The 12,292-nt window shown below is 71.8% G+C and overlaps 3 protein-coding genes across 14 annotated transcripts in view; all 3 read left to right on the top strand.

The window, feature by feature from the left end:
- Positions 1–7,162, top strand: part of LOC138817710 (unconventional myosin-IXb-like) — a 67,260-nt gene extending 60,098 nt beyond the window's left edge. For 6 of the 12 annotated variants that reach the window (XM_070008291.1, XM_070008287.1, XM_070008293.1 and 3 more), the window contains 18 exons: positions 269–329; positions 804–925; positions 1,307–1,434; positions 1,597–1,784; positions 1,884–1,982; positions 2,064–2,237; positions 2,495–2,533; positions 2,667–2,778; positions 3,879–3,952; positions 4,331–4,523; positions 4,600–4,728; positions 4,803–4,908; positions 5,012–5,143; positions 5,610–5,733; positions 5,995–6,042; positions 6,205–6,335; positions 6,490–6,617; positions 6,707–7,162. In XM_070008291.1, coding sequence (XP_069864392.1) covers positions 269–329; positions 804–925; positions 1,307–1,434; positions 1,597–1,784; positions 1,884–1,982; positions 2,064–2,237; positions 2,495–2,533; positions 2,667–2,778; positions 3,879–3,952; positions 4,331–4,523; positions 4,600–4,728; positions 4,803–4,908; positions 5,012–5,143; positions 5,610–5,733; positions 5,995–6,042; positions 6,205–6,335; positions 6,490–6,617; positions 6,707–7,074 — 2,356 coding nt within the window. In that variant the 3' untranslated portion in view covers positions 7,075–7,162. Of the gene's footprint in view, positions 1–268; positions 330–803; positions 926–1,306; positions 1,435–1,596; positions 1,785–1,883; positions 1,983–2,063; positions 2,238–2,494; positions 2,534–2,666; positions 2,779–3,878; positions 3,953–4,330; positions 4,524–4,599; positions 4,729–4,802; positions 4,909–5,011; positions 5,144–5,609; positions 5,734–5,994; positions 6,043–6,204; positions 6,336–6,489; positions 6,630–6,706 lie in introns of all 12 variants that reach the window. The other 6 variants (XM_070008298.1, XM_070008294.1, XM_070008297.1 and 3 more) reach the window with 4 other exon arrangements.
- Positions 7,163–8,058: 896 nt separating this feature from the next.
- Positions 8,059–10,518, top strand: LOC138817490 (vesicle transport protein USE1). Its single transcript, XM_070007886.1, has 8 exons — positions 8,059–8,425; positions 8,634–8,683; positions 8,789–8,867; positions 8,949–9,101; positions 9,446–9,458; positions 9,750–9,777; positions 9,932–10,106; positions 10,314–10,518. Exons 1-8 carry the CDS (start codon positions 8,216–8,218, stop codon positions 10,494–10,496), a joined length of 891 nt encoding a protein of 296 aa, XP_069863987.1. The 5' UTR covers positions 8,059–8,215; the 3' UTR covers positions 10,497–10,518.
- A 212-nt stretch (positions 10,519–10,730) lies between these two features.
- On the top strand, positions 10,731–12,182 carry LOC138817582 (occludin/ELL domain-containing protein 1-like; the record flags this gene model as incomplete). The annotated part of the gene is made up of 5 exons (XM_070008043.1): positions 10,731–10,895; positions 11,176–11,480; positions 11,588–11,753; positions 11,831–11,884; positions 11,970–12,182. Coding segments are annotated over 5 exons (813 nt in total), but the record flags the coding sequence as incomplete, so codon positions are not given.
- Positions 12,183–12,292: the final 110 nt, after the last annotated feature.

Here is a 12,292-nt window from a genome sequence, read left to right as displayed (position 1 = left end):
TACGGGGGTACACGGGGGATGGACAGCGGGCAGACACGGGGAGGAATGCGGGCTTGGGGTGTGGCTGTGGGGCGCGGGCGGAGGGTGCAGCAGCTGGTGATGGTGGTGGGAGCGTCCCCGGCCTCCTGTGCACTCCAGGGAGCCCCCCAGCACCCAACCTCTACCCACCCGGCCAGAAACCCCCGCCCTCCCCCTGCCAGCCGGGGCCCGCACTGCGCCGCCAGGCCCCGCACAGGCCGGGCTGACGTGCGTTTCTGTGGCCCTGCAGGGAGAGGCACAGCTCCTCATCCAGTAACGACGTCTCCCGGCTGTCTCCTGCCAAGACACAGGTAATGCCAGCGCCGCCAGAGCCCCGGGGGGGGGGGCAGGCCAGCCTGAGGCTCAGACCTGCGGGCCAGCACTGTGGAGGCCAGGTTAGAAAGATCAGTGGCTGGCGCTGGTGGCTTGCTCCGGCCATCCTAACCATTCAGGAGGCTGAGATTTCAGGATCGCAGTTCAAAGCCAGCCCAGGCAGGAAGGTCTGTGAGACTAACCTCCAGTAGACTACTCAGAAAAAGCCAGAAGTGGCACTGTGGCTCAAGTGGTAGAGCGCTAGCCTTGAGCACAAAGAAGCTCAGGGACAGCACCCAGGCCCAGAGTTCAAGCCCCAGGACTGGAAAAAAAGGTGAAGAGTGATTTGAGCCACACAGTGGCCCCCAGTTAAAACACGAGTGGAGTTGGCGGTGGGCGTGCAGTGTGTGCGGTGTGGACCCGGCCCGACCCCGGCCCCCCGTCCTTACCAGCCCTCCCTGCGCTGTTTGCAGTCTCTTGCCGAAACCGATGGCCAGTCAAGCTCCAAGAAGGCTGCGATCCACAAGAAGAAGTCGGGCGACGCGTCCGCTGGCCCCGACACTGGGCTGTCCCCAGGCTCCCAGCTAGACTCCAAGTAAGGGGCCCAGGGGGCGCGGAGAAGTAGACGGGATCTCTCTCACTTCGCCACTTACGGAAGAGAGATGCGATGGCATCTCCCCTTCGCCAGGGCCGGGCACGGAGCCCAGGGCCTCGGGAAGGCAAGGCCAGAGTTCTGCCCCTGAGCTGTGCCCCTGTACCCAGTTGTCCCCCTTTCTTTAAAATTAGGCAGAGTCCTTGCTGGTGAAGCTAGTCAGGGCTAGGCTACCCATGGCTTAAAGGAAAACACTTAACAGTGAGGGCACAGCCTGGTGGGAGGCTGGGCAGCAAGATCTCTTAAAGGCAGGAGCTCAGAGCCAGCCCAGGCCACAGCCTGAGAAAAGCAAGAAAAGAAACCACACTTTTTTTCCTCTTCTAGATCCACCTTTAAGAGACTCTTCCTGCATAAGACCAAGGACAAAAAATACAGCCTGGACGTAGAGGAGATGGAGGATGTGGCCTCTGGGCCGGCTGTTCTGGAAGCCACTGTGAAGAAGAATCTAGAAGGTGGGCTAGGCCCTGGGCACAGAGCTGGGGGTGGGGATTTCTGGCCACAGACAGAGGCCTGTGGTTGGGGGTCCTGGCTTCCTGTTTCTGACTGGCACCCCCAAGCTGGCCAGTGCCCTTCCCTGAACCCCCCTCCCCTCACCCCTGCTCTGCAACCCCCAGCGCCCTCCAGCCAGCAGCACCGGCTCGCAGGCGAGAGACAAAGCAAGGAGGCTGGGGGCAGGGGGAAGAAGAACCGCAACCTCAAGGTCGGCAAGATCACCGTGTCCGAGAAGTGGCGGGAATCGGTGTACCGCAAGATCACCAACGCCAATGAGCTCAAGTTCCTGGACGAGTTCCTGCTCAACAAGGTTAGCAGACGGCAGGGCCTGGGGGAGGCCGGCCCCGTGGAGGCAGGCCTGGCCTGGCTGGGGGGAGGCCCGGCCAGGAGCTCACTCCTCTTCCTGCAGATCAACGACCTGCGCTCCCAGAAGACCCCCATTGAGAGCCTGTTTATCGAAGCCACTGAAACATTCAGGAGCAACATCAAGACCATGTACTCTGTCCCCGTACGTGACCTCCCGGCGGGCCCCCCCATCTCTTCTGCAGCCCCCTCCCGGCTGTGGGGCTGACACCTTGTGTCCCCGCAGAATGGGAAGATCCACGTGGGCTACAAGGACCTGATGGAGAACTACCAGATCGTTGTCAACAACCTGGCCACCGAGCGCGGCCAGAAGGACACCAACCTAGTCCTTAACCTCTTCCAGTCCCTGCTGGACGAGTTCACTCGCGGCTACACCAAGAACGACTTCGAGCCTGCTAAAGTGAGTCCTGGCGCTCCAGCTACGCCCACCTGGCCTGGGCCACGCCCATGCCTGGCCACACCCTCCCTCCTGGCCCCACCTCCCGTGGTGGCCACGCCTACCTCTGCCCCTCCCTCCCCCCCCCCCACACACACAAACCCCTCACGGCTTCTTTTCTGCTTCAAGGGTTTCTAGGTGGGCGGGCATTGGGGTGCTGGACATTTGGGGTTCCTAGGGCGTCCCCTGGTCACCAGGCCAACCTTGTGTGTCCTAACCAGGGCAAAGCTCAGAAGAAGAAGCGGAAACAGGAGCGTGCTGTGAGTACTGATCCTGGGTGTGTGTGCACACACGTGTGTTTGGGGTGTGAATTGTCTCACTGCCCAGGAGTAGAGTCGCCTGGGAGGGGGCGGGGGGAGGGCTGGGCACGTGCTCAGCTGCCCCACCCTCCAGGTCCAGGAGCACAACGGGCACGTGTTTGCCAGCTACCAAGTGAGCATCCCGCAGTCGTGCGAGCAGTGTCTCTCCTACATCTGGCTCATGGACAAGGCGCTGCTGTGCAGTGGTGAGCGCGGCCCTCCCTCCACAGCAGCCCCCCCAGCCCTCCCTCCGCAGCCGCCCCCCAGCCCTCCCTCCGCAGCCGCCCCCCAGCCCTCCCTCCGCAGCCGCCCCCAGCCCTCCCTCCACAGCCCCCCCAGCCCTCCCTCCACAGCCCCCCCAGCCCTCCCTCCACAGCCCCCCCAGCCCTCCCTCCACAGCCCCCCCAGCCCTCCCTCCACAGCCCCCCCAGCCCTCCCTCCACAGCCGCCCCCCAGCCCTCCCTCCGCAGCCGCCCCCCAGCCCTCCCTCCGCAGCCGCCCCCCAGCCCTCCCTCCGCAGCCGCCCCCCAGCCCTCCCTCCGCAGCCGCCCCCCCAGCCCTCCCTCCGCAGCCGCCCCCCCAGCCCTCCCTCCACAGCCCCCCCAGCCCTCCCTCCGCAGCCGCCCCCCAGCCCTCCCTCCGCAGCCGCCCCCAGCCCTCCCTCCGCAGCCGCCCCCCCAGCCCTCCCTCCACAGCAGCCCCCCCAGCCCTCCCTCCGCAGCCGCCCCCCCAGCCCTCCCTCCACAGCCGCCCCCCAGCCCTCCCTCCGCAGCCGCCCCCCAGCCCTCCCTCCGCAGCCGCCCCCCAGCCCTCCCTCCACGGCAGCCCCCCCAGCCCTCCCTCCGCAGCAGCCCCCCCAGCCCTCCCTCCGCAGCCGCCCCCCCAGCCCTCCCTCCACGGCCGCTCCCCCCAGCCCTCCCTCCACAGCAGCCCCCCCAGCCCTCCCTCCGCGGCCGCCCCCCCAGCCCTCCCTCCGTGGCCGCCCCCCCAGCCCTCCCTCCGCAGCCGCCCCCCCAGCCCTCCCTCCACGGCCGCTCCCCCCTAGCCCCCCTGCCGCGGGGCCATGATCCTCAGTGCTCCCACTCTGACCCCTGTCCTCCTGCCCCCCCCACCATGCTCCCTAGGGGACACGGACACCCAGGCATAGTAGAGCCCTGAAGTCCCCTCAGCGAGATCCCCAAATCTCCCCCTCATCCCCCCCCACGTCCAGCACAGCAGCTGCCTGACCCCTCCCCACAGGGTGGGGAGGGGAGCCTCAGACACCTGGGGTCTCCAACACACCCGTGGTGACCATATGACCTCCTAGTGTGCAAGATGACCTGCCACAAGAAGTGTGTGCACAAGATTCAGAGCTACTGCTCCTACATGAGCGGGAGGAAGGTGGGTGTCCCCGGACGCGGGGCGCGGCAGGCACGGGGTACAGCAGGAGGGGGGCGGCAGGCACGGGGTACGGCGGGAGGGGTCCTTGTGCTCCTAGGCGAAGGGGGGAAGATTGTCCCCCAGTCCTGCGTCCCTTTGGAAGGGTCGCGTGCGGGCCTGAGCAGCCGCATCCCTGCACAGAGCTGAGTTTCCGCACGGGGCAGCAGAGCGGCGGCCGTTGGAGGCTTGGGCAGCTGTCGCCCCCGCCCAGGGCCTGCAGGCCGCCCCCCGCACCGGCACCCCAGCCAGCTGTGCAGCCAGGGCAGAGCCGCCTGTGGCTGCCACCCGCCCAGGCCTCACCCCTCCCCTCACCCCGCACCCCTCACCCTGACATGTCAGGCCGAGCCCGGCGCTGAGCCGGGCCACTTCGGAGTGTGCGTGGGCAGCCTGACCAGTGACAAAGCCTCCGTGCCCGTGGTGCTGGAGAAGCTTCTGGAACACGTGGAAATGCATGGCCTGTACACCGAGGGCCTCTACCGCAAGTCAGGCGCGGCCAACCGGACGCGGGAGCTGCGGCAGGCGCTGCAGACAGGTGGGCGCGGTGGGTCCCGGCCTGGCACCCCTGGTGTGGGGGGATGCGGGCCCGCTCACCCGGCCTGGCCCCACAGACCCGGCCGCCGTGAAGCTGGAGGACTTTCCCATCCACGCCATCACCGGCGTCCTGAAGCAGTGGCTGCGGGAGCTGCCGGAGCCGCTCATGACCTTCGCGCAGTACGGCGATTTCCTGCGCGCTGTGGGTGAGCGGCGCCCGCGGGTGGCCCGGGGTGGGCACCGGCCCCAGGGCCCGGGGTAACTGCCGTGGCCTCCCCAGAGCTACCAGAGAAGCAGGAACAGCTGGCCGCCATCTACGCCGTCCTGGAGCACCTGCCCGAGGCCAACCACACGGCCCTGGAGCGGCTCATCTTCCACCTGGTCAAGCAAGTGCCCCCAGACCCCAGCCCCGGAGCCCCAGGGCTGTGCCCCTAGACCCCCACGTGGCCCCCCCAGCCCTGCAGCCCCTGACTGTCGGTGGCCAAACAGGGTGGCCCTGCTGGAGGATGTGAACCGCATGTCGCCCGGGGCCCTGGCCATCATCTTCGCGCCCTGCCTGCTGCGCTGCCCCGACACCTCGGACCCGCTGACAAGCATGAAGGATGTGCTCAAGATCACCATGTGAGTGCCGGGCCTGGGGACCCCTGCCCGCTCCACCCCTCCACACCGCCGCCATAGAAAAACCTGGAAAGATGCCCAGAGCCCAGCCAGCTCCGACGGAGCTCTGCGTCATTGAGCTCTGTTTTTACCGTTGCCCCCATTCATGTGTGGGGTGCCGGCCTGCACATGCACATGCAGAGCGAGCGCCCTGCCCGAGTCCATCCGTCCCCCACCCTCCCTCCTGCACTGATGCCAGAGGCCAGTTTGGGCTGAGTGTCTGACCAAGTCCACCCGGCACTGACTGGCCACCGCAGGCCGGGTTCCGCTGCCTGACCAGCACACCTCCTCTGCTTGTGAGGCGCTCAGCCTCTCCATCCCGTACTTATGTGGGGGGTGAGGGCCCCGACCTGCAGACCACAGGGGTGCCACCCTCCCGGGCAGCCTCCTTCAGAGCAGGGGTGACCGGGCCCCTCCCTCGGTCCCGCAGGTGCGTGGAGATGCTGATCAAAGAGCAGATGCGGAAGTACAGGGTGAAGATGGAGGACATCAGCCAGCTGGAGGCCGCGGAGAGCATCGCCTTCCGCAGGCTCTCGCTCCTGCGGCAGCACGCGGTGAGCTCCGGTGGGGGCGTGGCCCGCCATGGCTATAAGGGGCGTGGCCTCCGGTGGCCTGCCAAGGACTAAGGGGAGGGCGGGGCCTCGGCTCGGCTGGGGGCGGGGCCTCGGGCCGGCCAGTGGCTAGGCCCTGGGGCGGGAACTTCCCGTCCTCCTTGGTGGGTGTCCACTCCCGCTTCAAGCCTAGGCGGGGAGGCGGCGGGGCCTCACCCCGCAGGGCTCCCGCGCCCGTTCACCCTGTGCTCATCTCTCCCCCAGCCCTGGCCCTTCAAACTGGGGTTCTCGTCTCCCTATGAGGGGGTCCTGGTATGTACGCGCTCGGCGGCGGTGCATGTCCCCTGGCGGCGCCCGCCGCGGGTTCTAACCTCCCGGAAGTGCATGCTGGGGCGGCGCCCCTCCGAGCGAGGGCCACTAACGGGGGCCGGCCGGCCCGTCCCTCCCGCCCGCTACCCCGCGCCTCCCTTTCAGACGCGGAGCCCCAAGGCCGCGGCCGGGCCCGGCGGCCCCGAGGCGCTGCGCGAGGAGGCGGCGGCGGGCGGCGACGAGGACCGGGAGAAGGAGATGCTCCTGGAGCGCATCCAGTCCATCAAGGAGGAGAAGCAAGTGCCCCGGCCCCCTCCGCCCCCCCCCGTTCCCCCATCCCCCCTCCGCCCCCCCGTTCCCCCGTCCCCCCTCCCCGCCCCCCCCTCCCCGTCCCCCCCTCCCCGCCCCCGCCCCCCGGGCGCGCCTGCTCACCCGGCCGGCCGTCCGCAGGGAGGACATCACGTACCGGCTGCCCGAGCTGGACCCGCGGGGCTCGGACGAGGAGAACGCGGACTCGGAGGCGTCGGCCAGCACCGAGAGCCTGCTGGAGGAGCGCGCGGCGCGCGCGGCCGGCGAAGGTCAGTACTGAGGTGGGTGCGGCCCGCGCGTCCGCCGGCCCGGCCCCGCGCGCGCCCCGACGCGGCGTAACCCCGCGTCTCTCCCCAAGGGCCCCCCGCGCCCGCGCCCCCCCGCCCCGGCGCGCCCGCCCCGCGCCCCCGCCCCGCGGAGGCCGCGGCCCCGCCACGAAGGCCGCCGTCCTTCATCACGGTCAGAGTGAAGACGCCGCGCCGGACGCCCGTGCTGCCCACCGCCAACATCAAGCTCCCGCCCGGCCTGGCCGCGCGGCGCCGCGAGCCGCCCGCACGCCGCCCCGACCTCGTGCGCTCCGTCTACGCCGCCGCGGGAGCCCTCCCGCCCGCGCTCTGGGCCCCGGAGCCGGCCGACCGGGCCGCCGCGCCCCCCGCCGCCCTGCGGAGGTACTCGGACCCCCCGATGTACTGCCTGCCCCCCGACGCCGGCCCGGCCGACGGCTGACGCGCGGGCCCGCGCCCCTCCCGCTCCTGCTGCCCGTCGTCGCGGACTGCGTAGCCGCCACGGAGGACCGGGTGTCCGGATCACTGCACGCCGCACGAGCGCCGGCCTCCCGCTCCGCGAGGCGCCGGACACGCGGCCCGGCCCGGCGCTGCCCCGCGCCCCCCGGGTGCCGGGACTGGGACGCGGGAGCCGGGGAGACCCGGGCGCCCGGGGGTGTGGCCCCCGCCCCCGCCCCGCGCCGGGGCCTGGACCAGCCGGGTCGGACCGGCCCTGCCTCGAGGGGGGCCCCGGCGGGAGCCCCGAGGGGGGCGGGACCAAGGGGGCCGCGGCCGTGTACAATAAACAAGTGCCTGAGAGACGCGTGCGACTCCATGGGCTCCCGGGAGGAGGCCGCGGGCGGCTGGGAAGGCGGCTCCGTGGCAGTCTCGCTGCATGCACGAGGCCCCGGGTTCGGTTCCCTGGCACCCCATAAGCAGAGAAGGCGGCAGTGGCGCGGGCCCGAGGGTAGAGCGCCCGCCTTGGGCCGAGCAGCCGAGGTCAGCGCGCAGGCCCCGCAGACGACGGTCCCGAGCCCCGCCCGCCCAGGGACGGCGGTGCAGCCCGGCCGGCAGGGGGCGCCGCGGCGCGTCCCGCCGAGCACCCGCACCCTCCCGCGGGGCCCGCGCGGAGCCACCGGGCCGAGGCCGTCAGCGGGGCCGCCCGCGGGGGGGACCCCGGGGACCCTGACGGCCCCGCCTGCCGCCCGCGGGCCCCGCCGGGCTCCCCCACACCCCTCCCCGCGAGGCCGGCCGCGACCGGGCGCTGAGGACGGTTTAGTCTCCGCACCGGGACGGACCCGAACTTCTGGAGTTCGCTCACGGCCAGGGCCCAGCCGACGCCATCCAGCCAAGAAGCGGGCCGGGCCGGGGCCGTCGGGCTCTGAAACGTCGCGCGAGGTTTATTGTCTCCAAGGGGAATGGGATTGGGTCGGCGCGGGGGGACGCGCGGGGAACGCGGAGCGGCGAGGGAGGGCGGCGCCGCGGGACCCGCTGAAGAGCTCCGGCCTCACACGCTGTCAGAAAGCAAGCTGTTTTGCCCGAAATAAACATGGACGGGGCGACGACTCTCCACGCAGAGCGCGGAACTTCCGCCCACAATAAAGATGGGCCAAAAGGTGAAGCACATCCGCCCGGAAGGAGGCCAATTAGACGCACTTCCGCCCATCCCTAAGATGGCGCCGGCGGAAGAGGCAGGGCACCCGCAGCCAGCGATGGTGGCGTCCCGGCTGGAGCTGAATCTCGTGAGGCTGCTGTGTCGCTGCGAGGCAATGGCAGCGGAGAAGCGGGACCCGGAGGACTGGCGTCTGGAGAAGGTGAGGGGGACGCCGCGCGGCCGCGCACCACTCACGCCCCGGAGGGTGGCGACGAGGCCGGACGGACCCCCGGGCCCCAACAGCCGCCCTGGCCCCGCCCCTTCCGGCCACCGCCGCCACGTCGGCGTGCGGCCCCACCCGCCCTGGCCCCGCCCCCGGCGAGCCGGGCCGGGGGCGCGGCGCCGCTGACCCGCCCGTGTCCCCGCAGTACGTGGGCGCCCTGGAGGACATGCTGCAGGCCCTGAAGGCCCACGCCAGGTGAGTGCGGCCGCCGGGGTCCCGCGGGGCGCCCCGGGCTCGGGCCCGTCCCCGTCCCCGCGCCGGGCCCGCGGGCAGGTGGTTCCTTCGCCCTGTCGCCCGCAGCAAGCCGGCCTCGGAGGTGCTCGGCGAGTACTCGCGCAAGGTGAACTTCCTGAAGGGCATGCTGCAGGCCGAGAAGCTGGTGAGCCGGGGCCGGGGCCCCGGGGTCCCCGCCGCCCTCCCCGGCCCGGCCCGGCCCTGACCCCGGCCTCGCCTCCCGCAGGCCTCCTCCTCCGAGAAGGCCCTCGCCAACCAGTTCCTGACCCCCGGGCGCGTGCCCACCACGGCCAGGGAGCGGGTGCCCGCCACCAAGACCGTGCACCTGCAGTCCCGCGCCCGGTACACCAGCGAGATGCGGAGCGAGCTGCTGGGCGCGGTGAGCTCCCGGGTCACCCTCGGACGGCAAGGCCCCGAAGCCTGGGACGGACACTGTGGCCAGGGCTTCGGTAGATGAGCAGGAGTTGGGTGTGGTTGAGGCCCAGCACGTGTCACCACAGGAATCTGCAGGGTGACCCAGCTCGATGCCGGGCGGGGAAGCTGGGTGACAACGCTGGGCCCAGGTGGAAGCGGAGACGCTCTGAGCGCAGGAGCGCGGCTGGCAGCCCGGCGGGGCTCGGCCTGCGATCCTAGCTCGGGAGGCCCAGCCCCGCACAGGAAATAAAATAGAGACTTGGGGACAGAACAAAGGGGCTGACCTCACGCCTGTCTTTCCTCCCACAGGACTCGGCCGGAGGTGAGTGGCCCCCACCCCGCTGCCTCCCTCCCCGGCTCCCCCGGTCGCAGCACCCCAGCTCACAAGACCAATGCCAGCCACAGAGGCGCCCGGGGCTGTGGGGAGTCAGGATACAGGGAAGGTTGGCTCCGTTGGAGGGCAGTCCAGCTAGGGCTCTGAAGCAGGACAAGGAGCCCACCGGCCAGTAGCCCACATTCTGGGTTGTCAGAGGCAGCACACAGGCAAAGGAGAGGGGGCTGGGAACACAAACCGACCTTTTCCTTCCTCCTGCTCCCTGTGTTTCGCCTCTAGAGCCCCAGCCGGATGTGAGGAAACGACCGTGAGTGTCCTGGGGTAGGGCAGGCGGGGAGGGGCAAGGGGGCCCGCCGGAGGCCGCACGGAGACGTTCCTCCCGGGACGTGAGTGGCTGGACGGACGCGCGACCGCCTGTCCCTCCCGCGCCTCGCGTCCACACCCTGACCCTGTGCCCCCAGCGGGGTGACGCGCCCCAAGCCCGCCGATGAGAAGCAATCGGCAGCGGAACTGGACCTGGTCCTGCAGCGACACCAGGACCTCCAGGAAAAGCTGGCAGAGGAGATGCTGGGCCTGGCGCGGAGCCTCAAGACCAACACGCTGGCCGCGCAGAGCGTCATCAAGAAGGACAACCAGGTGCGGGCACCGTGCGCTCACCTGGGCGGCCAGAGCCGCTTGCTGCGGGGCCTCGGGAGTGGGACTGCGCTGGATGAATACGAGTTTGGCAGAAGCTCCCCTCCCAGCCGTGGGCCCAGCCTCAGCCAGGGTCAGGGGTCACAGGCCGAGCCCGGGGCGGCAGGGAGGGGCGGCCCCGCCCCCTGACCCCACGCTGACCCCCCACAGACCCTGTCGCACTCACTGAAGATGGCCGATCAGAACCTGGAGAAGCTGAAGACGGAGTCGGAGCGGCTGGAGCAGCACGCGCAGAAGTCGGTGAACTGGCTGCTGTGGGCCATGCTCATCGTCGTCTGCTTCATCTTCATCAGCATGATCCTCTTCATCCGCATCATGCCCAAGCTCAAATAAACGCCGCCGCCGCCTGCCCGCATCTCCGCCTCCGGGGCCGGGAGGGGCTCGGGGGGGGGCGGGCAGGGGCCGGGGCGGGAGCCCGGACTCGGGATCGAGCCGCGGGGGCCGGGAGGGGCTCGGGGGGGCGGGCGGGGGCCGGGGCGGGAGCCCGGACTCGGGATCAAGCCGCGATTCAAGCGCCGCGCCGAGGCCCGCCGGGCCCCGCCCCCGCGCGGCGGCGCGTGCTGACGCCACGCCCTGCGTCGTGTGGCCCGCCCCTGCGCGGTGGCGCCCCGCCCCCCGGCGGGCAGGCCCCGCCCCCGAGTCCGTCGGGTCCCGCTGGAAGTGAAGCCACCACCGGACTCAGGCCACGTTCCCGCAGCCGACCCGGGCTGGGACCGCCGGACGCTGGGACAGGTGGCGCGGGCGGGGACGCGGTCCTCCGGAGGCCCGGGACGGCGCCCTTCCAGGCCTGACCCTCGGCCCCTCGCGTCGGGAGGCGGCAGCTCTGACAGCTTGCCGGGGGGGGGGGGGGGGGGGGGAGGTCGGGGCTCGGCCCCGCCCCGAGTTGCGCGGTGATGTCATAGCTCGCTGGGCGCTCTTCCGGGTTGCGTAATGGGACGGAGGCGGGGCGGGAGAGCGCCTCGTTTGGGGAGGGAGCGGGGCTCCCGCCCACCACGCCCCCCGCCGTCCGCAGGCCGCGCGCAGACCGCGCCCGCCGCGCGCGGGCCCCGACGCCCCCCGCCGGCCAGCCCGGGGACCCCAGAGCGGCGCCTCCGCGAGGCCGATGCCCCCCCGGGAGCACCCCCGGCCCCGTGCACCGGGCCCCGGACTCCCGCCGCGCGTGCAGACAGCGCCGCCGCGAGGCCAGCCCGCGAGGCCCAGGAAGATCGCGTTTGCGGACGAGCTGCCCTCGCGCGCCCTCCCCGGCGCCGGGCGGCGGGCGGGGGCCGGGCCCGGGGGGCGTCAGCCCCGCGCCGCCGCCGCGCCCGACTACGAGCTGTGAGTGTCCGCGCGCGCGCGCACGCCGCGGGCCGAGCCCCGACGCTGGGGCCCCGGGGGTCGGGGTCACGCGGCTCCGGCCACTCCCGCGCCCCTCCCGCCCGCAGCAGGTACCCCGCGCTGCGCAGCGAGCGCGGCCGCCGCCGCTACGCCGCCGTCTTCCGGGACCAGCGCGCCGAGTTCCTGGAGCTGCGCGGAGACGTGGAGGCGGCGCGGGCGCGGCTGGCGCGGCTGGAGGCGCTGCTCGGGGCGCTGCCGCCCGCCCGCAGCCAGGTCCGCGCCCGCCCCGCCCCGCCCCGCCCCGCCCCGCCCCGCGCCCGGCCCTCGCTGCCACTCCGCCCCTCTTGCAGGAGGAGGCCCAGGTGGCGGCCCGAGTCCGGAGAGAGTTCGAGAAGAAGCGGACGGTGAGTCGGGCCGCCGTCGTGGCCGGGCCCCGGCCTCCCAGCGTCGGAGGCGCCGCCGCAAACACCTCCCGGCGTCGCCCCGCAGGACCCTGGCTTCCTGGATAAGCAGGCTCGCTGTCGCTACCTGAAGGGGAAACTGAGGCACCTCAAGGCCCAGATCCAGAAATTCGACGACCAGGAGGACAGCGAGGCCTCCGTGTACTTCTGACCGCCGGCGGCCTGGGGTCGCCCGCGTCCCGGTGCCCCCACCCCGACCCCGGGGCTCCGTCCACCCCGAGGGAATAAACATGGAGCCCCCCGGCCTGCGCTCAGTTCTTTCCCAGGCCCGGGGAGGTGGGGACGGGGGGCTGAGATCTGAGGGTCGCGGTTCAAAGCCAGCCGGGCAGGAACGTCCCTGAGACTGACCCG

The sequence above is a fragment of the Dipodomys merriami genome, unplaced genomic scaffold (genome assembly GCF_024711535.1).
Source record: "Dipodomys merriami isolate MVZ:Mamm:240054 unplaced genomic scaffold, mDipMer1.0.p SCAF_70, whole genome shotgun sequence".
Classification (NCBI taxonomy): domain Eukaryota; kingdom Metazoa; phylum Chordata; class Mammalia; order Rodentia; family Heteromyidae; genus Dipodomys; species Dipodomys merriami.
Note: the sequence above shows the minus strand (reverse complement) of the source record. Positions and strands in the feature narration are given on the sequence as shown.

Coding starts and splice junctions, on each gene's coding strand:
- LOC138817490 (XM_070007886.1), top strand. CDS start 8,216: ATGGGCCAAAAGGTGAAGCACATCCGCCCGGAAGGAGGCCAATTAGAC. Junction 8,684..8,788: donor GCCCTGAAGGCCCACGCCAG/GTGAGTGCGGCC, acceptor TGTCGCCCGCAG/CAAGCCGGCCTCGGAGGTGC. Junction 10,107..10,313: donor TCATCAAGAAGGACAACCAG/GTGCGGGCACCG, acceptor GACCCCCCACAG/ACCCTGTCGCACTCACTGAA.